Source organism: Chrysochloris asiatica, unplaced genomic scaffold (genome assembly GCF_000296735.1).
Source record: "Chrysochloris asiatica unplaced genomic scaffold, ChrAsi1.0 scaffold00169, whole genome shotgun sequence".
NCBI lineage: Eukaryota > Metazoa > Chordata > Mammalia > Afrosoricida > Chrysochloridae > Chrysochloris > Chrysochloris asiatica.
Window position 1 is genome coordinate 5114803 of NW_006408687.1, and position 22990 is coordinate 5137792.

General features: G+C 38.4%; 1 protein-coding gene across 2 annotated transcripts in view; it reads right to left on the bottom strand.

Annotated features, from left to right (window-relative positions):
* The window catches only part of SDAD1 (SDA1 domain containing 1), a 29027-nt gene that overhangs the window by 1406 nt on the left and 4631 nt on the right, over nucleotides 1-22990 (bottom strand). Inside the window, exons 4-21 of one of the 2 annotated variants that reach the window (XM_006871573.1) lie at nucleotides 22244-22354; nucleotides 20426-20497; nucleotides 20254-20354; nucleotides 17945-18002; nucleotides 16592-16666; nucleotides 14317-14418; nucleotides 13531-13600; nucleotides 12338-12441; nucleotides 10069-10126; nucleotides 7996-8054; nucleotides 7333-7409; nucleotides 6449-6546; nucleotides 6266-6342; nucleotides 5663-5792; nucleotides 3508-3605; nucleotides 3169-3359; nucleotides 2986-3070; nucleotides 1622-1783 (exon numbers count right to left, since the gene is read on the bottom strand). In XM_006871573.1, the coding sequence (XP_006871635.1) occupies nucleotides 1622-1783; nucleotides 2986-3070; nucleotides 3169-3359; nucleotides 3508-3605; nucleotides 5663-5792; nucleotides 6266-6342; nucleotides 6449-6546; nucleotides 7333-7409; nucleotides 7996-8054; nucleotides 10069-10126; nucleotides 12338-12441; nucleotides 13531-13600; nucleotides 14317-14418; nucleotides 16592-16666; nucleotides 17945-18002; nucleotides 20254-20354; nucleotides 20426-20497; nucleotides 22244-22354 (1728 nt within the window). The remainder of the gene's footprint in view (nucleotides 1-1621; nucleotides 1784-2985; nucleotides 3071-3168; nucleotides 3360-3507; nucleotides 3606-5662; nucleotides 5793-6265; nucleotides 6343-6448; nucleotides 6547-7332; nucleotides 7410-7995; nucleotides 8055-10068; nucleotides 10127-12337; nucleotides 12442-13530; nucleotides 13601-14316; nucleotides 14419-16591; nucleotides 16667-17944; nucleotides 18003-20253; nucleotides 20355-20425; nucleotides 20498-22243; nucleotides 22355-22990) is intronic. The other variant, XM_006871574.1, reaches the window with a different exon arrangement.

The following is a 22990-nucleotide window of genomic DNA, read 5'->3' on the forward strand; positions in this document are numbered from 1 at the left end:
ACATACGGTCAGCATGAGTAGGAATCACTAAAAGACAACTAGTACTATTACTACAACTCAAGGTTACATGGACTAAATTATGCTTATTAAACGTTGTAACAAAGAATAACCTACTGTTATATATATATATATAGCTCAGTTCCCTTCCTCCTCACATGGCACATCTGAACATACATTTGAGGAACAAGTTCCCAGCTTGGATACAGATCTGATCTGTGTATCACTATTTGTTGTCATCTTTGTCTTTACCCTTCATCTTTCCAAAGGCTTCGCCACAGTAAGATCCTCCACTCCTCTAGTATGTGTTTTACCCCTCTCTTCTAGTCCCATCCCAAGTCATCTCTTTTTATATATCTTAGAAATTTAAAGTATGTGCAAGGAAGCCATTTAAGATCCTTCTATTTAAGACTGTAAAATATCACTGAGGAGCACAGAGAATATGGAATGTTATATTTACTTCCCAGAGGCTTCCTACCTGCCCAGACGGCCTCTAGAACTGTGGGCACTTTTAGGGACAATTCTAGAGTTCTGCCATCTGACACACTAGCCACTTATGTGGCTATGGAGCATTTGAAATGTGGCCAGCCTGAACTGAGATGTACTGTATAAGTGTATACATGCTGGACTTCAAAGAATTAGTTTTATAAAAAAAGGAAAATGGCTAATATTGTTTTATAATGATTACATGTGAATTAATACTATTTGGAATAAGTAAAATGATCTGGGTTAAATAAGATATATTATTAAAATTAATTTCACCTGTTTCTTTTTACTTTTTAAAATATGACTACTAGAAATTTTACCATTACAAATGTGGCTTATATTACATTTTTATTGGACAGTGTTAAATCTAGGGTGAAGGTGGGAACAGAAAAAGTCAGGACCCTAAAGTTAACTTTTATGATGCAGAGACCTTGAAGACAACCCAGGGTAAGGTAACATACACAGAAATTCTGATTAATTTCAGGTTCCAAATGACAAGTAAACTAGAGAGAGAACAAAGAAAAAGCAATCTTGAACCCATAAATGCATTATCCAATGAACTGTTAATTTATTTGAATAAAAAAATCCCTTAATCTTTAAGAAGAGAGATGCTATTTGACTCACAAGTTACTGACTTTGAGCAGGGTTTGATCCAGAAATTGTTATTTCATTAATTTTAATATTGTATTTCATAGGTCAAATGTTAAGAGAATTTTGGCCTGGGAAGGGGCCTTTGCGATCATCTAACTTGATTCCTTCTTCCGACAGAGAAGAAAGATAGACTTCTCCTTGGTCATATAGAGCTGGGTTTCAGCTAAGTCAGGTCTGGGATTTCCATGCTCTCCATTAACCCCAATGAGGAGTTCTGGTAGCACAAGTGAAAGTTGGCAGTTCGAACCCACCAGGTGCTCGGTGGGAGAAAAATGTGGCAGTCTGCTCCAATAAAAATGACAGCCTTAGACACCCTACAAGCTCTACTCTTGTCCTCTAAGGTTGCTATGAATCTGAACCCACTCAAGGGGAATCCTAACACATCCACATCAATCAAGGTCTTCAGCAGGCATGACTCCATCTCAAATGTACGGCTGTCTTAGTATGACAGTGCTGTTCTAGCCCTTAAGTGTCAAATGAAACTCACCTGCTTCTCTCTGAAGGAACGTTTATTTTTTGACCGGATATTCTGGCTATACCGCATCATCATAAAGTTCTTCTGTTTTTTCTTCTCTTTATTTGTGGAACTTGAAAATGGATTCATTTTGCTTTTCTTCCTCACAAATTCTTTTCGGTCTGTTTTTCCAGCCTATCAACACAAAAGACAAAAGATTGGTATTTCTTCTTAAAACACACTTGAGAAGTTGTCTAATCACTATCACTGTCTGTTTGGTGGCAGACATAATACTGATGGAAAGATGGACAGAACACAGCCCTTGTTCCTAGGATCCCAGCACAATACTAACTGTGCAGAAATAACTATGACGCATGGGAATGCAGGACTCCTGGAGTGGCACTGTAAAAGCAGCACTGGACTGTGAACCACAAGGTAGGTGGTTCAAACTCACTAGCCACTCCTCAGAAACCCAATACAGGGTCGCTATGAGTCAGAACCGACTCAATGGCACTTAGCAACAATTGTAACGGACAAAGAGGAAGTTAGTAGAAGAAAAGGTCATATTCTGCCTGGTGAGGTGATGAGAGATTTGAGTGAGGAGGAGAAACATGAGCTGTGTTTCTGCAGGATGATTGTGGTGAGGGAAAGAAGGGGAAGGCTGGAACATTCCAGGAAGTAGGGGCAGACTATGCAAAGGAGTGGAGGAGAAAAGCATAGGGCTTTAAATGTATCCAGAGTCAGTACAAATGGAATGCAAAGCATGTAGTGAGTGAGGCAGGTATGGGATGGGAGCTAAGATAGGACATAAAAAAGGAAGTTGGGAAGGTAGGTAGGGCATGAGTAGGAAGAGCCACAGCACTTGCTAGAGGCATATTCCAACTTTTTCCTACTGTTATTGTTATGTGCCCTGGAGTTGGTTCTGACTCATAGAGACCCTGTACAGGGTTTCTGAGGCTTTCCGTAAATCTTCACGGGAGCAGAAAGCCTCATCTTTCTCCCACAGAACTGCTAGTAGTTTCAAACTGCTGAACGTGAGATCAGCAGCCCAATTCGTAACCACTACGCTACCAGAGCTCCTTTTGGCTTTGATAAATATATCCGGCTTCCCTGATAACCACAAACACTTAATTTTAACTTTTTGTGTTCTATGTCTTGTTTGGTTGGCAATTTCATGGGTATCTATAGTTGTCAAACCTCACCTAAGGGAACAACTAATATCTGTGCATTGTATTCTTAATTATGATTTTGATCCTGATATTCTTGTTTATAATCAAACCTTGATTAAAAGAATTTTTGTTAAAATGCAGACATTCTGTGCGGCACAAGCTCAGGGTCATTTTTCATCTTACACGCTTTCTTCTTTAAAAAAGTAGGGAATGAGATGCCCCACTCACCATTGCAGTTGCTAGTCTTGTCTCTTTGTCAGACTTTGGCTTTTTATGAAGGCGTTCAATGTCCCGAAGTGAAAGTAACTCGCCCCTGGAGTTGAAGACACAAAACATAGTAACCCGCAACAGCGGTGGCATTTCTTTCCCCCAGTGTGTTCATTCCATGACAGCAGAGTGAAGGCCATTTACCTGGGCTCCTCATCATCATCTATTTCAATGTATTTCCTCTTTTCTGCTTTCCCGGGAGCAGCACTGAGTTCTTTGCTTAGCTGGGCCATGTGGATTTTCTGGAAGTCTTCCTGAGTTAAAACCCGACTAGTGCTGATGGCTGCAGCTTTGGCTTTCCGTTCCTCCATGGGCATGCTGTTCAGCTTCTTGGTCTTGAAAAACATTAAACAGAGGCATAGGTGGTTACTAGCTCAAGAGAGAGCTTAGCCATTCAAATTCTCTCCCGGTAAGGCCCAGCAAAAGTGAAGACTAAGTCAATATCAGAGTGGTGCATTTGTAAGAGGAAACGTTGAAACTTACAATTTCTTGCTGTTCTTCATCAGAAGAGTGGTGCACGTCAACCCATTCACCATCGGCATCCTCCTCCTCCTCACTGAGACTGGCACTTTCCCAGCCATCTGTGTGAAGAGCACCTTGTTACTACTATCACTGGATGCTGGGAACTCACAGTACATTGATGAAAATCAAGCAAAAGAAAAGTCAATGAATCCTCAATTATATTCTACTGAGCAAGAAGCAAGCAGTATTTATTGTTAAATAAGCCATATCAATGAAACTACTTTAAGAAAAGGGGAGTAAGCACTGATCCAGTATCTACCATGTCCCTGGAGAAGGACATCATGGTTGGTAAAAGGTCATCAAAAAAGAGGAAGACCCTCAAAGAGATGGACTGACACAGGGACTACAACAATGCACTCCTCAGCGACTGTGAGGATGGAACGGGACCAGGCAGTGTTTCAATCTGTTGTGTACAGGGTCACTCTAAGTTACAAGTGAGCTAAGGGCACCTAACAACAAAGTGTCTCCATTGTACAAATCCATTTCTGTAACCCTCACAATGCAAGGTAAGAGGAAAGAGACTCTGGAGTTAAGAAACTTCTGACTCCAAAGCCATTGTTCTTCCCAACAAATGAGCGCTATCCATCAATCTACACTTTACATTTATCTGGGTCACATAGTAAGTATTCAACTCGTCTAATCATATTTTACATTTTCTATATGAGAATCTAGTTAGAAGTAGTCATTCTGAGAAGAAGATGTTTGATGTATAAAAGAACCTTACAGAAGAACCTTAAAGAGGTATTAGTGTTCTTCACGGAGTCACCAAAAGTAAGCTTTCTGAATCACGGATACGTATGATCCCTCAGTAGTTTCCAGAAGAGAATTTCCCAATCATATACACATTTCACCATAAGGCCTCGGACTCTTATCCCTAGTCTCATATGTTGTATGTCCCACCTTGTAACCTACATTGTAATAGTCCCCTAAATACTTCAAGACTTTGCTTACACTTGGCCTAGAAAGCCTCCACTATCTTAGCAGTCTTGGGCAAGTGTCTGCCTCATCATTCAAGAGACAGGCTGGGGCTCACCATCTCTCTGAAGCCTTTTTTTGAACCTGACCTCTCACCTGTGTTTATGCCCCTGATCTAATCCAAAATCCTGCCTGCATTTATCGCTCAACTGTTTTAGAAAAGCCCTCAATGGTAGAAAGTATACTCTTCATCTTTGTATTGGAGATGACCGGCACACAGCTAATGCTTGGAAAAGTTAAGCTGAAATAATGACCAAGTGAGCAGGAATAAGACAGTGCTCTGACAAATGCTGCTAAACCTTACGCAGGTTGTTTTTTTTTTTTGAGACAGGAAGTTCAATTAATTGATTGGCACAAGTGAGGTGGGGCAGTGCTACCAAGGCCTTCATGAACGTAGGACCTGCCACTAGTCCAACAAGTCACAACTGGGGATGTATTTGACTCCACAACCATCAGGGATGAGGCGCTTCTCAGCTAACATGTTTTCAAACTCGATAGCACTGAACTTGGTGAAGCCCCACCTTTTGGAAATGTGGATCTTCTGGGACGCAGGGAACTTGAACTTGACCCAATATAGGGTCTTAATCACATGTTCCTTGTTCATGTGGTCACAGAGTGGGAACTCATCCAGTTTCATCTTCTTCTGGTCCAGGTCAAAGATGCAAATTTTGGGCAGAAGCAGGGCTTGGGGTGGGGCTTATTCTTATAAAACCAGAGACACTAAGGCAGGGCGTTAGCCCATGGTGACACCAGGATCTTTGTGACACACTGGAGGAAAACAGCCTCAGGCATTCTTGAATGGGAAGAATTTGGAATGACTGCTCTGAGCTCTAACCCTCATCATTTTTCACACAACAAACACAAAAGCATTATCTTTCCCATGTGCCAAAGAGCACACTTTTTGGTAAGGGGCAGCCACACTGAAGGAAATGAAAAGGTAACTCCCTACACTGGAAGATAAGAGTAGTAAGAATAGAAATCATGCCCATTTGATGCACAGTTTATAACACTGTATGACATATAGTCACCATTCAGTAAATATCTACTGAGTGAATGGGTTTTCAGACAGCATAAAGATTCAAAGGTTGACAAATACAGTATAAATAATTTTTTCCTGAAGAATAGAAAAAATAAAATGAACCTTCATCATCTTCAGCATTCTCTTCCCCTTTCTCAACTTCCAGAATTTCTGCTCCTGGAATGTAGTCTTTAGCATCTAATTCCCCATATTCTTGTACTCTTGTTTCTACTGAGGCTTCTGTAGGCTTTCCCTAAAGGAAAGAAAATTGTCTGTAAGATGCTTAAATTGCAAAACATTAACCACAAAAAAGAAATTCTCCAGGATTATGAATTGAGAGAATCATAATTTCTCACTCTATTCTTATTCAGATCAAGAAATTGTTATCAGAGAATAACAGCTGACTTTGAAATCTCAGCATCACCATTTCTCTATTATATATTCTCATTGCTCCTTCCCCCGTCTAGACCTGTCCAACATTGATAACAGCTACTGGTTGATTCCAATCTGTTACTGATGACAGAAGCATTTACTAAAACTACAAATCTCAGTCACTGTCATGTGCCAACGACAAAGTATTTAAGGCAGCGGTATATGTCAATCAGTTGTGTCCTAAGTGCTAATAATAAAACTGTGTGCATCACTGGCACTCATAATTTCATAGGAAATCACAGTCACCTCCCAAGACCATAACCTTTAGATCAACATAAATATAAGATCACATACCCGGAATTTCTTGTGCAACATCTGAGGATTTAGTGTTCGGAAAAGCTGAATCAAAGTTCTAGCGGACATCATCACATCTATAAGATAATACCATGAACTAGAAACTCCAGAGCCAAGAATACACAGAGACAAAATTGGGCCTATCTGAACCCCTTAGTTTAGAGAAACAAATGTGCAACTTACTCTTATCTTTGTGTGTTTTATACTGGGCCAGGTCTTGGAGAAGTTCTTCAGTCATGGCTAGAGGGCATCGAGCTGTTATCTCTTTTATAGCATTGATTCTAGAAATGAAAAATGAATTTAAAACAAAACAAAAAACCCAGCAACTTCATGTGATTCAACCTAAGGAGGCTTCCTAAAAAAAAAAAAAGAAAGACTAAATAAAAAGAAAACAAGTTAAGTTTAATGCGGTAGAGAATGTGAGAATGTGAGGTGGGAGAGAGCCTTAGCGGGCTTTTATTCCAGACAGTTCACTGCTATTTAGTGTTGAGAACACTAAATCGTGGTAACATTTACTCTCCATTTCTAAAGTTCCATAAGAAAGGTTAAAGGTCCATAGAGCAGTTTTTTACTATATATATAGGCTGCTATTTTTCAAGGGAGAGAACAAAGCAACTGTTCAGCGCATTACTTATCAGGATACATTACATAATTCTTAAACCAGTGTTTACATTCATCAAGTGTTTTTGAATTATTAAAAAAGGCCACTGCACTGCCTTGACAATAAAACGTGACTCAACAACAAATCAATTGTTTCAGTGGAAGGTATGAATTCAGGGTTTCATACGAGAAAAATATCTAGGCTGCCAAATAATTACTCATTTGAGAAGAGTAAAGTTAGTAAAAAGACAAAAAGTTGATTAGAACGACAAGTATCTTTTCTCTTGCTACCTCTACAAAATTATGACTAACAAAACAAAATTATCTAGCATTCTGAGAAGACGGCAGTGTATTTAAACTATGGGTTTTCTAGAGGCCACATTGCCATGTGAAAAACACCTTGTCAAGTGAGCGCTACTTAATTAGCAAAACAACACAGCAACCACTTCCAACCACATGCTACATACCCTACTGTCATCACTTCGCCAGAGTTCTTGTCAGTAACGAAGTTGTTGGCCACAGTCATGAGCACTGACTGAATAATCTGAATTGGGGATAAAAGAAACGAGTGCTGAGAAAATATCCATACCTATTCAAGCATCAGAGTACATAGTACTGGACAAAACAGTTGACAATGTATGAGGATAACAGCCTTGACTTTCAGTTTGGGAGTTGGAAGGAATCACAACAGACGAAAAACACTCATGGATTCAGTCTTCTTGTTGGCTATCCTCAGACTAAATTTGCTCCCCTTTAATATTAATTTTTCAATATGAATGGAAAACAAAAATGCTTTGGCCCAGAATAACCTAATGCTCAAAGATAGGGATCCCCAACTTTGAAAAATAATTACTATAGACCTAGGATTCTTGACTTCCCCTAGTCATGGAATCAACTTATTAAATAAAATCAGAACTTTACAACCAGCTGACCAAAACAAGTTATATTCTCTATGGGCTATACATCTAAACTTCTGTATGTATCCCCTTAAGAGTTAGTTCACATCTATTCACTTGAACAAAAAGAAAAAACTGTGGAGAGTAATCTCTGTGGGAAAATTACCTCAATATACCTAAAGTGACATCATTATTCAGGCATTAGAGCTAGAAGTAAGACTCAAGAATGCTCACCTCTGGGGGTACCAGGTGATGAGATGCTTGTGCAGCAAACAGAAGGATCTTTGTTACTTCTAAAAATGCAAAAGGTCAGAAAGGTCACAGCCATTTGACACCTGTCCTTGTATCAATACTACTACTGTCTATTCCACCTGCTGCACCTAACCCCCAGAGAGCTTTATTGCTCACCTGTCGCTTCCTTCCAGGTCTCTGCTCAAGTGTTGTCTGGTATCAGAAAGGTCTTTCCTGACCACGTAATCTAAAATAGCACCTACCCGCATACTCCTTATTACACTCCCTAGACATGTACAAGGGGGCTTCATGAAGCCCACTCAGATATGCCACAGCACTGCCTATATTCCCCCTCTAGAATATTAGTTCTATGAGAGTAAGAGTTTTGCTTTATGCTCACTGCGGAATTCCTAGTGTCTACAGCAATGACAGTGCTATATATTTGTTGAATGAAAAAATTCAAGTGTGTATATATATATATACATACATACACACACATCAAAGGGGCAGTGAGGCAGCATGGTTATACGTAAAAAACAACCAAGGCCTTTGGCATTAGAAAGAAATGAGGGTTTGCCATTTATTTGCTGAGTGACCCTGGTTAAGGAGACATGTGAGGATTAGATGAGGTGATGTATGTAAAGCACTTAGCACAGTGCCTGGCTCTTGTTGTTAAGTGCTGTCGAGTCGGTTCCAACCCATAGCGACCCTGTCTGTATAGGGTTTCCAAGGAGAAGCTGGCTCATTTTAGATCCTTGCTAAATAAGTTTCCCTCCTATCTTGGCTCAAATTCAAACACCAAAACAAGTATCTCTTCTTTCCTGCTTGTATATACATCGGTTTTAATTGAGAACATACATGGGGGCAATGAAAATGGTAAGGTAAAATCCTGATATGAGCTACAAAGTTAAAGTTAAAGGGCAAACTTTATTTATTATTTTTTTTTAAAGAATTTTTCGTAAGCATTTATGACGTTACAAAAAGATGTATGTGATAGGGTTTTGTGTCAACTTGAATGGACCAGGATTCCCAGTGGTTTGGCGGTTGAGATGTGGTTATCCCCATGATTAGATCTAATACAGTGCCATTAACTCTATGATGATTGGCTACAAACAGCATAGTTCACTCTGTGATGATTAGCTATGAGCAGCCAATCAAATGAAAGGATGTTTCCTTGGGGATGTGACCTGCTTCCAATATAATGGGCAGTCAGGCAAAGCTAACATGCTTTACTGCTGGGTCTAGATCTTGCATCTGGCTCATCCTTCCATCTCCACTTTTTTGGACTTGAGCCAGTAGCCTGCTTCATTATCTGCCTGCCTGCCTGCCTGCCTGCCGGATCTGTCAGCCTATCTGACCATTGGACCTGCCTGCTGATCTTGGTTCATCTGTTCCAGACTTAGGACTCTTCCACCTCTACAACTGTGAACTATTTCCTTGACCTAAACTCTTACATATATATATTGTTGTTGTTAAGTACCGTGGAGTTGGTTCCGACTCAGTGACCCTGCACAGGGTTTTCGAGGCTGTAAATCTTTACAGGAGCAGAACGACTCATCTTTCTCCTGCAGACCTGCTGGTAGTTGCAAACTGCTGACCTTGAGGTTGGCAGCCCGACTCGTAACCACTACGCTACCAGAGCGCTCGCGCTCTCTCTCTCTCTTTCTCTCTCTCTCTCTCTCTATATATATATACACTAGACAGCAAGGTTGGTTTGGACCACAAGGTTGGCAGTTCAAACTCATCAGCCACTCCTTAGAAACTCTATACAGGGTGACTGTGAGTTGAAACCAACTTGGCAGCATTTAACAACAACATATAAGTTTCACTGGTTTTGCTTCTCTAAAGAATGCAGTCTGAGACAACACATTTGAAGAACCAATTTATTTGTTATTTTCTTAAACACAACAAATCCATAGCAGACTCTGAAAGAGAACATAAACATCTTTTCTGCCCTTTCCTCTGATACAGAATGCATGTCATTCCTATCTGTCTTTAGCAATTCCAAAACAAAAGGCATTAGATAGTCATTCTAACACTAAGACTAGCAAAGGAGTATGGCAAAAAGTGGCTCACCTCTTTGGTGGGGCTGCAGAAACCTTTGAACAAAAGGATAGAAGTTAAAGAGGAAAAGCTGTGGAAAGAAAAATACAGTGGCTTTAATATTTATATACCTAAAGCTGTGGAATTTAACTTCTCCACAATGAAATTATATCACCAAGCTTAACTAATTGGGAATCATTTTGTATTTTCTCAAAAAGCAATATTGCCCCAAAATGATACCATATGCGAGTTAAACAAGGAAAGGAATTCTCTCTCAAACAGAATTAACTTGGGGTAAGAGAGGCAACCAAAATGTAATATTCTTCTACTTCTAAAATTGGTATGGACTTATTTTTGTGGCAAAAACCAGATGGGGTTAGAGTATATAACAGCACTAATGTTAAGGTTCATGAGCAAGGGACAAATGGCATTCCAATCTGAACACCATCAAGTGATCCGCACAATCAAGCAGAAGCCCACTGTCTTGGTTTTAGGACTACACCCCAGTCCAACCACATAAGGTATTTCAGTAGCTCCGTATCTTACAACAAAACTGCCGTCACTCTGGAGTCTACTAGGTAAAGGGGACAAGTGGCCACCAGTCAAGGAGATGGCAATGTTTAATTTTCCAAAGAGAAACTTTAGAGATGGGGGGGCTTTTTAAAAAGGCTCAAAGGGAATAAATTATTCTCTTTGAGCCACAAAGCAACACTAGGATAGACCATTGAGAAGTAACACTGAAGACTTTATATATCAATAGAAACATGTTCACTTGCAGTTAATCAAACTAAGATGAACTGCAAAGTACTTTTGCTTTCCTGTCATGCTCAAATTCCAGTCTGACATGAAACAACTGCACAGATGTGCTAAGAATTGACCTTGTGATCCCACTTTGGGACTACCAGTCTTTTCTTAGAGAAAGAGAAAGAGTGCTTCCACTCACGTGCTTTTACTATTACATATGTCTGTATCACTTGATTTTCAATAAATAAGCCTATTTTATTTTTATGTATTTTTAAAAATTTTAAAGACATACATATTCCATGATATTCAAAGTAGTACCAATCACAAGAGCCAAATGACAGGAAATACCGTCAATGGTTATGTTTTTATGACCTCAATTTATGGATACCTCTAACTTCTAAACTGGCAGTCTAAACATTTGTGTGATGTACATATGAGGGAATTTCAAAAAGTTCATGGAAAATGGAATGAAGAGATAATGGAATTTTCCACGAGTCCCTGAACTCTCTTGAATACATAATGCACATGAGAGTGCCAGTGTGCAGGGAGGGGCGGGCTCAAAAAGTTTGTGGGGAAATTCCACTATCTTTTCATTCCATTTTTCCATAAACTTTTTGAAGCTCCCTTGTATATACCACTAAGGACCACTTCTAGATTAAAAGAAAACAAATGACCAGAGACTTTCGTTTTGCACACATAACAACTTCCAACTAGAGATCTAGAAGTCACGAAGAGTTAACACAATGTGTGCTGTTGAATCGATTCCAACTCACTGTGATCCTGTAAGACAGAGTAGAACTGCCCAAGAATCAGGATTTTTCCAGGTCTTTTCTACTACAGAGTGAATGGTGGGTTCAAACTGCAACCTATTAGTTAGCACCCAAGCACTTTACAATTGCACCACCAGATTTCTGGTGAAAAATATTGTTCTTACGTGCCATCAAATTGGTTCTGACTCAGAGACCCTGTATGGGGTTTCCAAAGAGCGGCTGGTGAGTTTGAACCTCCAAGTTGTGGTTCAAACCAACCTTGTAGTACAGTTCTATGTTCTACAGAGCCACAGCAGGACTACTATATTGTGAAATATAGTTACCGGTTAATAAAATATATGGGTTATGCTGGTTCAGGAAAATGTATATATGAAACAAAGTTAAATAAAAAGACTACAAAAACAGAGCTCAAAAAAGTCTATTTATAAACTGGAGATATATGTATATATGAATTGGGGTGCTGATGTGGCCCTGGAAGACAAGTACTAGACGCTAACCACAAGGTCAATGGTTGAAATACACCAACCACTCCTCAGAAAACCTATACAGGGTCGCCATGAGTTGGAACCAATTCAATGGTACACAACAACAATGTATGCATTAACAGCCATGCTAGCTGCAAAGAAAATAAAGTGATAAAAAGTTACTTTTATATTTCATTTCCCGATAAACTATATGGATTTAAAAGGTTCTAGGGTAAAATTAGACCAATGCTCTACCTAATGGCTTTACTTTTATCAAGAATAATTCTACTTCTAATATTCAAGGAAATAAAATGCAATTCAAACCTCATGAATTCCCACCAATCTGGAGATAAGGTTCATGAGCATCATCTTCACCTCAAATCTCTCTTTAGAACTCTCGAGTTGTTTTAGTAGTTTTTCTGCAAAATCTGGAAAGGAGCATCAGAAGTACACTGTGGGTCTGTGGTCTGTACACCATTAACTAAGAGGTGCAGGGCAAGATGCAGTCAGACAGTGACTCCAGTCTGGCAGAGCCTGAAACCTCTGTGCTGCACCAAAGTGGTAAAAACAGGTATAAAAAGGCAGATGATGACACGATCCGCACAAAGGAATCCCGGAATTTAAAGCATTAGTAGCTGCAGTGACTGTTGGTAGGTGCTCCACTTCAACAGTTCTCTAAAGTCTCAGGAGCTCATTAGAGATGCAGAACCTCAAGTCCCATTCCAGACCCACAAAATCAGAACCTATACTTCAACAAGATCCCAGGTGATATGCATGGAATTTAAATTTAAGAAATACTGATCTGGCAAAGGTCAAGCAAGGTTTGCTGTACATTAGAGTACAGAGAGCTTTGTAAAATCTTAGTAACTAGTCACAACCACACTAACGCAATCAGATCTTTATGGATAATAGGACCTAGGCTTCAGTATATTTTATAAATCACTCAGGTGATTCCAACACACCAGCCAGTTTCAGAAATAACTGTCAGACAGCAGCATTCCCCAGCCTTTCAGTTTCCATAAGCCAGTTAAAAATTAAAATAAAATAAAGACCAATAAAAGATGGTCCATTTTCATTTGGACAGTAAAATGCCCTGCCACTATTGTGTTGTTAAAAACATGAATCTCAGCTAAAGCTGGCCTTCTACACTTTTGCTGTGGAAAACACTGCTTTAGAACATAGTTCTCTAGGCTGCAACCAAGTATTAACAAGTAAACATTTACTGATTACCTACTATATGCCTCTGGCAGCATAATGGTTACAAATCCGGCCGCGAATCTTAAGGTCAGGAGTTTGAAACTACCAGCAGTTCCATGGGAGAAAGATGAGGTTTTTTGTTCCTGTAAAGACTTACAGCCTTGGAAACCCTGTACAGGGTCGCTATGGGTCGGTTCCAACTCCACGGCACATCACCATCACCACTATGTGCCAAGGGCATTGCATTCTTTGGCAACGCTGAACGTAGGAAACTAAATAGACATACAGCCAACAAGTAAATCTAGTCATCATCATAATACCTTGGGGATCATGAATCAAGTGGATGGCTGAAAAGTTAAATACTTCTGGCTTTTTCTTCTTCTTTTGTTTCTGAAAGAAAGGCAGAGGAAACACATTTACACTCTAAATTACAGTGATAATTCTGCTTGGGATGACCAATGGTGTGCTAAGGGTGGTTCTCACTATTAAAAAAGGAGAACAAATCTTGTTCAAAAACCTTTATCTCAGATGGAAGAATGAAAGGTGGTTTTTGTGTTTTAAGCTGAAATTGCAAAAATGTTCCAACTATTAGCACCTAGGAGATTTAACGGGATATGAAAACACACTTAAAAAAAAAAAAGGCACACAAGGGCCAAATTCAAGATATTAATTGGTATAAAGTAGCCAATATACTTCCTTTATGTATTCTTCTGAGGAGACACGTCTGGCTAAGACATGTAAATAGGCTGTCCTGATCAGAAAAAGCACAGTGTTAATTTAATCAAATTAATTGAGCCAAGTCACAGATTTTGTTTGAGTTGAATAAATGTATTCATCTACAGAACCGTTGCTGTTGTTAAATGTCAAGTCAGTTCCAACTCATTGATTGCAACCTTGTACAAGGTTTCTGAGAAGCAGCTGGTAGATTTGAATTATCAACCTTGCAGTCCAGTATTCATCCTACCACGCCATACCAGGACTCCAAAATTAGTACTTAAAAATTTATCAAACATTTCAAAGGAAATGCAACCTCTTCACTTCAAGTTTTTTAAAGTTCTTCCTAAGACCCACAAACTTCCTACACTTCATTCCCCAAGTAGTCTCACCTTGAGCACTTTCATAGCCTTTTCCAATTTTTTCTTGTGTTTGGAGCTTTTCTTCCCTGTGGCATATTGCACTAGAAGGTCTCTCGCTGTCGGTCCTTCATCCTGAAGGAAAAATTATTCTGTAAAATTACAAACAAGAAAAATCTGCATAGAGGCAAAGAGCAATCTTTGCAACTACTTTAAAAAATGAATGCCACTTTAAAAATCAAGTAGAAATTAAAAGCCCATGTGTAGAAACTTTGCATACAAGAGTTTTTTTTTTAATGTTTTGCTTCACTGAAATACACTGCTGACAAAATTCAGTCTTGTATTTAACTGAAAAAAGAAACTGGAACTACATTTTTGTCAACATAAAACATTTCAATGATAGCTCTGATAGTGTAGCGGTTACAAATCGGGCTGTGAACCTCAGGGACAGCAGTTCGAAACTGCAAGCTGTTCCGAGAGAAAAGATGAGGCTTTCTGCTCCCGTAAAGATTTACAGCCTCGGAAATCCTATACAGGGTCACTGTGAGTCGGAACCAACTCCACAGCACAGAACAACAAAAATATCCACATTCTAAAATGTGAAATAATAAGGAAGATGTATATGTACTAACATACAAATATAGAAATTTTTTTATTATTGCTGTTATTAAGTGCTCATGTTGTTGTTGTTAAGTGCACTGAGTTGGTTCTAAACCATAGCAACCATATAGGGTTTCCGAGGAGCAGATAGTGAGTTTGAACCAACGACCCTTGTGGTTCAAGCCGACATTGCAGTCCAGCGCATTAACCCACAGCGCCATACCCGGACTTGAAATGGTCGCAGTGTGTATGGTTTCTGAGCAGTGGCTGGAGGATTTGAACTGCCGACCTTAGAACTATATATAGATTGATATGAAGAAAGCAAGCTACATAGTAATACATGTTATATAGTTTTTAAACATCTACTGTATCATGCATCCAAGGAGCTGATAGTGTAGTGGTTACGAGTCAGGCTGCAAACCTTAAGGTCACCAGTTCAAAACTACCAGTTGCTCCATGGGTGAAACATGAGCCTTTCTGTTCCTATGAAGATTTACAGCCCTGGAAATCCTATATAGGGTTGCTGTGAGTCGGAACAGATGTCATAACACACCACTACCACCACTATCCATGTACCAAGTATATACACACATCATATGTGAAACCACAGGAAACAAAATGGTTACCTCTGAGAAAGGAACAGGGAAGATAAAATAAGACAAGGACAAAAAAAAGTTATTTTTATATGTATTATCTGAAATATTTCACAATGACAATATATAATTCACATATTATTTAATACAATAATAAGAAAACAACGTTGTTGTTGTTGTAAGTGCTGTCAAATCAGTTATAACTCAAAGCAACCCTGTATAGGGTTTCCAAGCAGCCGCTGGTAGGTTTGAACCGCCAACCTTATGGTTAACAGTCTTGTGCTTATCCTACAGCACCACACCAGGACTCCAATAATGAGACTACTTTAAAAATATCATCACATATACCAATATTCTTGCTATCAAATGCAATGGTGGGAAGAAAAAATTTTTTCTCTGAATTTCTCCTTTTTAATACTTCTCAAAAATTACAATGACATAAATATTGAATTTTTTTCTTTAAAAATTGCCATAGCATTTATTCCCTTTCTTTCCCCACTCTAATCTTCTACTCCGTGAACATTTTACCTCAAAAATACGTTGGTGATTTTCATTCGAAATTATACATATATGTCCTGGTATGGCACTCTGGGTTAACGTGCCAGACTGCAAAGCTGCTTGAACTGCCAAGGTCGGTGGTTCAAGCTCACCAGCTGCTCCTCGGAAGCCCTATACAGGGTCGCTATGGGACGGAACCGACTCAATGACACTGAACAACAACAACATTTACAGTGAGATACAGTAGAACTAAGAACAAGACTGAAGGAATCTATGATTTATTAGCAAAGTGGTTACAAATTGGGCAGCTGACCTCAAGGTCGGCAGTTCAAAACTACCGCGGGAGATAGATGAGGCTTTCTGCTCCCATAAAGATTTACAGCCTCAGAAACACTGGGCAGGATCACTATAGTCAGAACCGACTCCACAGCACTTAACAACAATAACAACAATCTAACTGAATACGAGCCAGATTCTAATGGAATAAAATCTCATAACATGACAGACCTCAATAAAGAATACTTGTCATCTAAGTTTCTTTGTAACTTGAGCAGTTATGAATTTTTACAGCTAGTAATAAAATCTAATAAATCACAAAGTTCAGAAATTAAACTAACCTCGGATTCTGAGTCGCTGTCCTGTTTCTCATCTTCATCTTTTCCCAGGAAGAATGTCAAAGCAGCAACTAATATCTAAAGAACAATACGGAAAAAGTCAACCACTTAAGCCAGCTTACAACAAATACTTTTGTTTCTACTTGACATAAGTATCAACTAGGACCTGAAGAAAAATGACCTACAAAAACAAAAACTAAAGTGTCGTAAAACTTTTGTTCACTTAATTAAAAGAAAATGTTTTTATAATGTGATGTGTCCCATAAATATGTAAGTAAAAGAAAGGTGAATGAGATGAAAATAGCCAAGTGTTACTGGATGAAAATTGTTAAGTTTTCTTCAAAATACACTGTCAAGAATTTCTACATCTGACAAGAAAAGTGGCATTACAACCTTTTTAGAAGAAAGTAAAACAGAACCCTTAAATTTTATCAGCTATGCCTGAGTTTTCATTCGTAAAAGAAGAAAAGTCAAAAATTACAGGGAAAACAAAATCTGAACAGTAAGGGAATTATTTAATATAGTTTAAAAATTTTTTTAAAGACACAGTATTTTTTAGAGTGTTCATGGCAATTTTGGTTGACTCCTTGAACTCACAAATGAAATCAGGGAAGCAGTTTCAGTACAAATTAAATAAATCCATCTCCTGATTTCATTTGTGCTTTGGTGGTGGTGGTGGTGTGCTATAGAGTCGGTTCCGACTCACAGCGACCCTGCAAAGGGTTTCCAAGGCTATAAATCTTTATTGGAACAGAAAGCCTCATCTTTCTCCCACAGAACGCCTGGTAATTTCGAACTGCTGACCTTGAGGCTAATAGCCTGACTCGTAACCACTACACTCCCAGAGCCATAAAGTGTTACACAGTGGGCTGCTAACCACAGGGTCGGCAGTTCCAACTCCCCAGCACCTCCATGGGAGAGAGATGAAGCTTTCTGCTCCAACAAAAATTTAGTCTCACCAATGCGAAGGAATAGTTCTACTTTGCCCCACAAGGCTCATTAAGAGTCAGAATCCAATAATTACAAAGGGGTTTTTAAGCACAAATTGCTGCAGTGGTTAAGTGCTCGACTGCTAAATGGAAGATCAGTGGTTCAAAACCATCAGTGGCTCCATGGGAGTAAAATCTGGCAGGAATCTTTCATAAAGATTTACAGTCTTGGAAAACTATGGGCAGATCTAATCTGTCCTATAGGGTTGCTATGAGTTGTAATTAACTTAATGGCAATGGTTCGATTTGGTTTTTTGCTTTAAGCACAAACTGTGTGTCCACACACAAGTTCTTCATCACAACTCTAGTTCCTTCACTGTCTCTCCACAGAAGGCCCAGCACTTTCATTCAGCCCACAGGAGCTCACCTTGGTGACATTAGAGAAGCATGCCGTTGTGATAACATTGACAGTTTTAGCATCATTCCTGGGGGAAAACAATGATTATTTTTAAACAAATCTATCATTTACTGTATTTATAGCAAAGCAACAATGGCATAAAATAAATAATAGAATAAACGAGTTGACTACGTTAAAATTCATAATTGTATATATTTTTTAAAGTCAATGATCATTAAATAGTCAACCACAAGTGAACGTTTATTTAAATTTCAGCCTTGTCTTGTATCAGAATATCATGTACCTGTGAAGACAGAATTTCAAATGCATTTTCAATGACACAGGAGCCAACTGAAGATAATTAGGGGGAGGGCCAAGGGTGTCAGAATAAGAAATGATAACATAGCAAAGCTCCAACTATATTTTAAAATGCACACTTAAAAGGCCAAGAGAAATACTATAAAAAAATTTTAGCAATCATCTCTGTGTGGTGGTACTATCAATAATTAAAAACAGAAACATTTTTGAGCTTTTCTGAGTTTTTTGCTGTAATGAATAAACATGACTTTTATGTTTAAAAAATAAGAGATTATTTTATATGTAAGAAAAATTGATTTTAAACATTCCAAGTGGAAAGATGGCAGCCTAGGCAGAGAGCCAGTATGAACAGCAAGGATATGGAAAGCCTGACAAGACAGATACAGAGGACGGTCCTGGAACTGAGCTCCAGAGGAAGGAATACCTAAGTGGACTGAGCGCTTTCCGGGAGATAGACTGAATAGATGAGGAAAAAGAAAAGGTGACTGATGACCAGTGGCAGCTGACATAACCTGCCGCAGCCATCAGAACCTGCCACAGCCATCTTGGAGAGAGTTTTTAAATGGCTTTAGTGACAAGAAAACATATTCGTGTTACAGAAACCTCCATGTGGCTCGTGGAGACAAAGGTACGATTTTATTTTTTTCTAGCCAGCGTACACCTCCAGGGAATCTCTGCTTTTTGGGCAGTTGCAGGCACTCAGAGGTTATGAGCCTCAGGGAGGAGCTATATTCAGTAACCCTACTAGGGCAGGCTCTGACCCAAATCTGTTAAGTCGACACTTTGGAATGGCTCTCACCAGGACAGGGGGTTGAGTAGGCACATGGGGTAGAGGAAAAAAATGAGAGGAAATAAAGGAAGGAAAGGAAGTGGGCACTCTCTGGGGCACTCTGGATTCATGGCCATTTTGAGCTTTTTCAAGTGGCTGTAAAGGCAAGAGGCCAGTAGGTGGCGCAGCACACCGCTTATTAGCAGACAGAAAGTCATTGCCTTTCATTTTTTGCTGTGTGGACTTTTTATTTTGTTTTGGTTTTCCTTTTTCTCGCATCACACAACAAGAAACAGCAACTGTAGCCACACAGCCAAGCCACAGCTGTACCCTCTACAATCCCACCAACTGGGCAAGACCAGCTGCTATAAACCAGAGCAGTAACTACAACCAACATCAACTAAATCCACTCTGAATTGAACTGTAAGAACAGTGAACAGAGAAGTTCATCTCTTGATTGTACCCACCAGAAGGTCATTAGTGAGTATCAAAGAATACACCAACATACATTCATCAACTGGACACAAATACCACACCATAATGCCTAGAAAGCAGTTGGAAATACTCTGCTCACATAAAGAAACAAGACAAGAGTAGCTCAAACAAACAACCAAGAGGCAGAGCTAGAAAATGCTGTTGAGGAAGAACAGAAACTGAAATTACCTGAAAAGAATTCAGAAGAATGATATTTACATGCATCCAAATGTTTCACAGAAAGGTTAAGGAAAACATGGAAGAATTCAAAACAGTGTTACAGAAACAATCAACCACAATAGACACAGCATTGGAGACAATAAGAAACCTGAAAACAGAAATGCAGACGATCATTACTAAGATATTAGAAATGGACAATACACTGAAAGGGCAAAGGGACACAATTAAACCAGTGGAAGCCGGAATTAGCTTGAAGTCAGAAAGGAAACACTATGGAGTCTGAGAGATCTGAGTTTGAATTTCAGATCTGGCCATTCCTAGCTACTAAACTTTAAAGTCTATGAACTTTACTTCATTACCTATAAATAAGTTCTGAAAAATTGCTTTAAGCTGTTTTGAAGGTTGAATGACATAATACAAAGTGCCTGGCCTCAGGAAATGGTAGCCAGTCTAAATACTATCCATCTGGATTTCCTCAGTACTTTATTTCCAATGCAGTCTAAGACAGAGATATTACAGAGATGAAGATCAAGAAAAGGGCTCTGTATTAAATGAATAAAAGGATCTACTTCTTAAGTGATAAAGATACGTATTTTACCAGATGTTTCTTCTATAGAGTTCAATCATCACATCCAAGGATATCTTGGCTGCAGTAGCATTGCTGTCTCTTAACATGGTATACATGAAATTTTGCAATACCTGAAAAAGAAGAGAGACTTAATACACTGATGGTACAACTCTGCAAACATGGAAAACAAAAGGCTACTTACTACATTCACTTTATTGTTCTTGTGTTTTGCATTTATGTTCTTGATATCAGTCACAATATGAGTGTACAAAGTCTGCGGAAAAGAAACAAAAGCACGTACATATTAAGCCTAACCAACACTTCTAACCTCCAATTTGAGAAAATAAACAAATGTTGGGGTAATTTCATCTTTTTTTCATTATGTCACAAATTGAACCCCACAAAAATCAACAAATAAAAAAATAGTTAAAAAGCAAAATGAAAACTACCCTTAAAAGGTTGGCCATTAAGGGGCATGGAGTTCTTGTTAAAGGGAATGGAAAAATTTGGAAACAGTGGTGATGGCTGTACAACACAGTGAAAGTAATTAATGTCACTGAGTTGTGTATGGAAATAGTTTAGAGGCAAATATTTATTAGATGTATTTTACAGCAACAATAAAATGGTTAAACGTAAAGTTAACATTGTTGTTGCTAAATACCATGGAGTCAGTTCCGACTCATAGTGACCCTGTACAGGGTTTCCAAGGCTGTGAATCTTTACGGGAGCAGAAAGCTTCCATTCCTAGGTATATACTAAAAGAACTGGAAACGTATGTCCATCCGAACACTTGTGTATGAATGCTCACAGCATCATTTTCAACAATCCAAATGCCCATACACTGATGAGTGGATAAATAAAATCTGGTATACTAACATAATGAATATTATTTAGCAGTAAAAGGAATGAAGTACTCTACTGAGGAATGCAACAACATGGATGAACCTTGAAAACATTACACTAAACGAAAGAAGCTAGTCACGAAAGACCACTTAAAATATAATTCCATTTAGATGAACAATCCCAAATAGGCAAATCTAAACTTACCAAAGTAGACAGGTGATTGCTTAGGGATAGAGTGATGAAGGAGTAGGGAGAATGACTGAATGAATACTGTATAGGGTTTCTTTATGTTTATGGGGGTAGGAGGGGAGGAATGAAAATGTTCTAAAATTATCAAGATGGTTGTTAAACTCTGTGAATATACTAAAAACCATTACATACTTTAAATGGGCAAATTATATGTGGATTATATCTTAATAAACCTGTTATTAAAAAAAGGAAAAAAAATTGCTGTATTCACCTATGGCATGAAGGATGATACTGGGAATATACATATCATTGATGTCCAAATTTTGTACTTTTATTCCACAGGACAGACAAAGAAATACAATTATTAAATTCAAATGGTGGTAGTGTCTCAATACTTTGAAAATAAAATAAAGCTAATGAACATAAACTTAAGTTTTGCTTTCTAAAATTTCATAAACCTTCACCTTCTGTTCCTATTTGTATAAGGAAATACAAAACAATAAGGATCTATGAGTACAAGGCCATTTTAGCTGAAGGAAGGGGTGGCATAGTTATGAATGTCCACACACTGATACTGCCCTCAGTACAATGCAGGGGTAAACGGCTTCAGTTCTAGAGCCAAGCTGCTTGAAAGGTGTGTGACTTTGAGCAAGTTACTGTCTCTCTCTGCTTCAGCCTTGCCGTCTGTAAAGTGAGACGCTAACAGCAACAATTTCACCACCTGTCTGTCATACAGGGGTTTTAAAGGGAATAAGTGAGTTAACTCACAAAAGCTCTTAGAATGGTGTTTGGCACAAAGAACTCAAAAAATGTTCACTACTATTATCATATTGAATGTACAATGTAAGAATTTATTTCCTGCTACTCTTAACTATATCCAGTAATACAAAGCATCAGCAATTACAGTTAATTCAAAGTTCTGCGAGTTTTAATGTCACTAAAAGAGTAAGATGTAAAGAAAAAAAAAAAAAGTAATTTTGCTCTTTACCTTTCGTAGAAGCTTGTCATGACAACGCAGAAGTTCAAAGAAGAGCTCTAGTAAACTTGATGGATTGATGAGATTCTTATTTCTCAGCAAGATCAAAGCTTTGCAAAATGTCTCAGGAAGAAAAAGAAAATGTAAGCTAATGATAAAATTAAGCTAAGAAAATGGAGTATGCATATCCCTAACGAGTTTAAATTAGTCATTAAATGGAACAAGTAATTCTTGAAGAACAGTCAACTCCATGTATTAGAGTAGAAAAAAGCAAAAACTTTTTTTCCAGAAGGCAAGAATGCTTTAAAAAATATTAGGGGTATTGCCAAAAGGACTAATAAGCTCCAACTGGTTATGGTGTGACAATTTTAACAAACAATAACAATGCTCTAAAACAAGCTAATTAAAACTACTTTAAAAAGGTAGTTGCATTGTCAAAGAAAAATAAATGTAAGCTCAATTGTTACTGATTGTATTAAGTAAGAGTTAATGTTGTTATTAAGTGTCAAGTTGGTTCTGCCTCATATCAATCTTGTATAGGGTTTCCAAGGAGTGGCTGACAGATTTGCACTGCCAACCTTGTTAGCGGTCTAATCCTTATCCAACAGTGCCAAATCAGGACTCTAAGAGTTCGTAACCATGAGTATTTTGTTTCTTTCTCTAAGAGATATAATCTGTTTCTAGCTGTGTAAGTAAGAAAGAATGAACAATCACCTTGAAAGTCACTGTTTTAATTGGACCTTTCTTTTTCATATATAT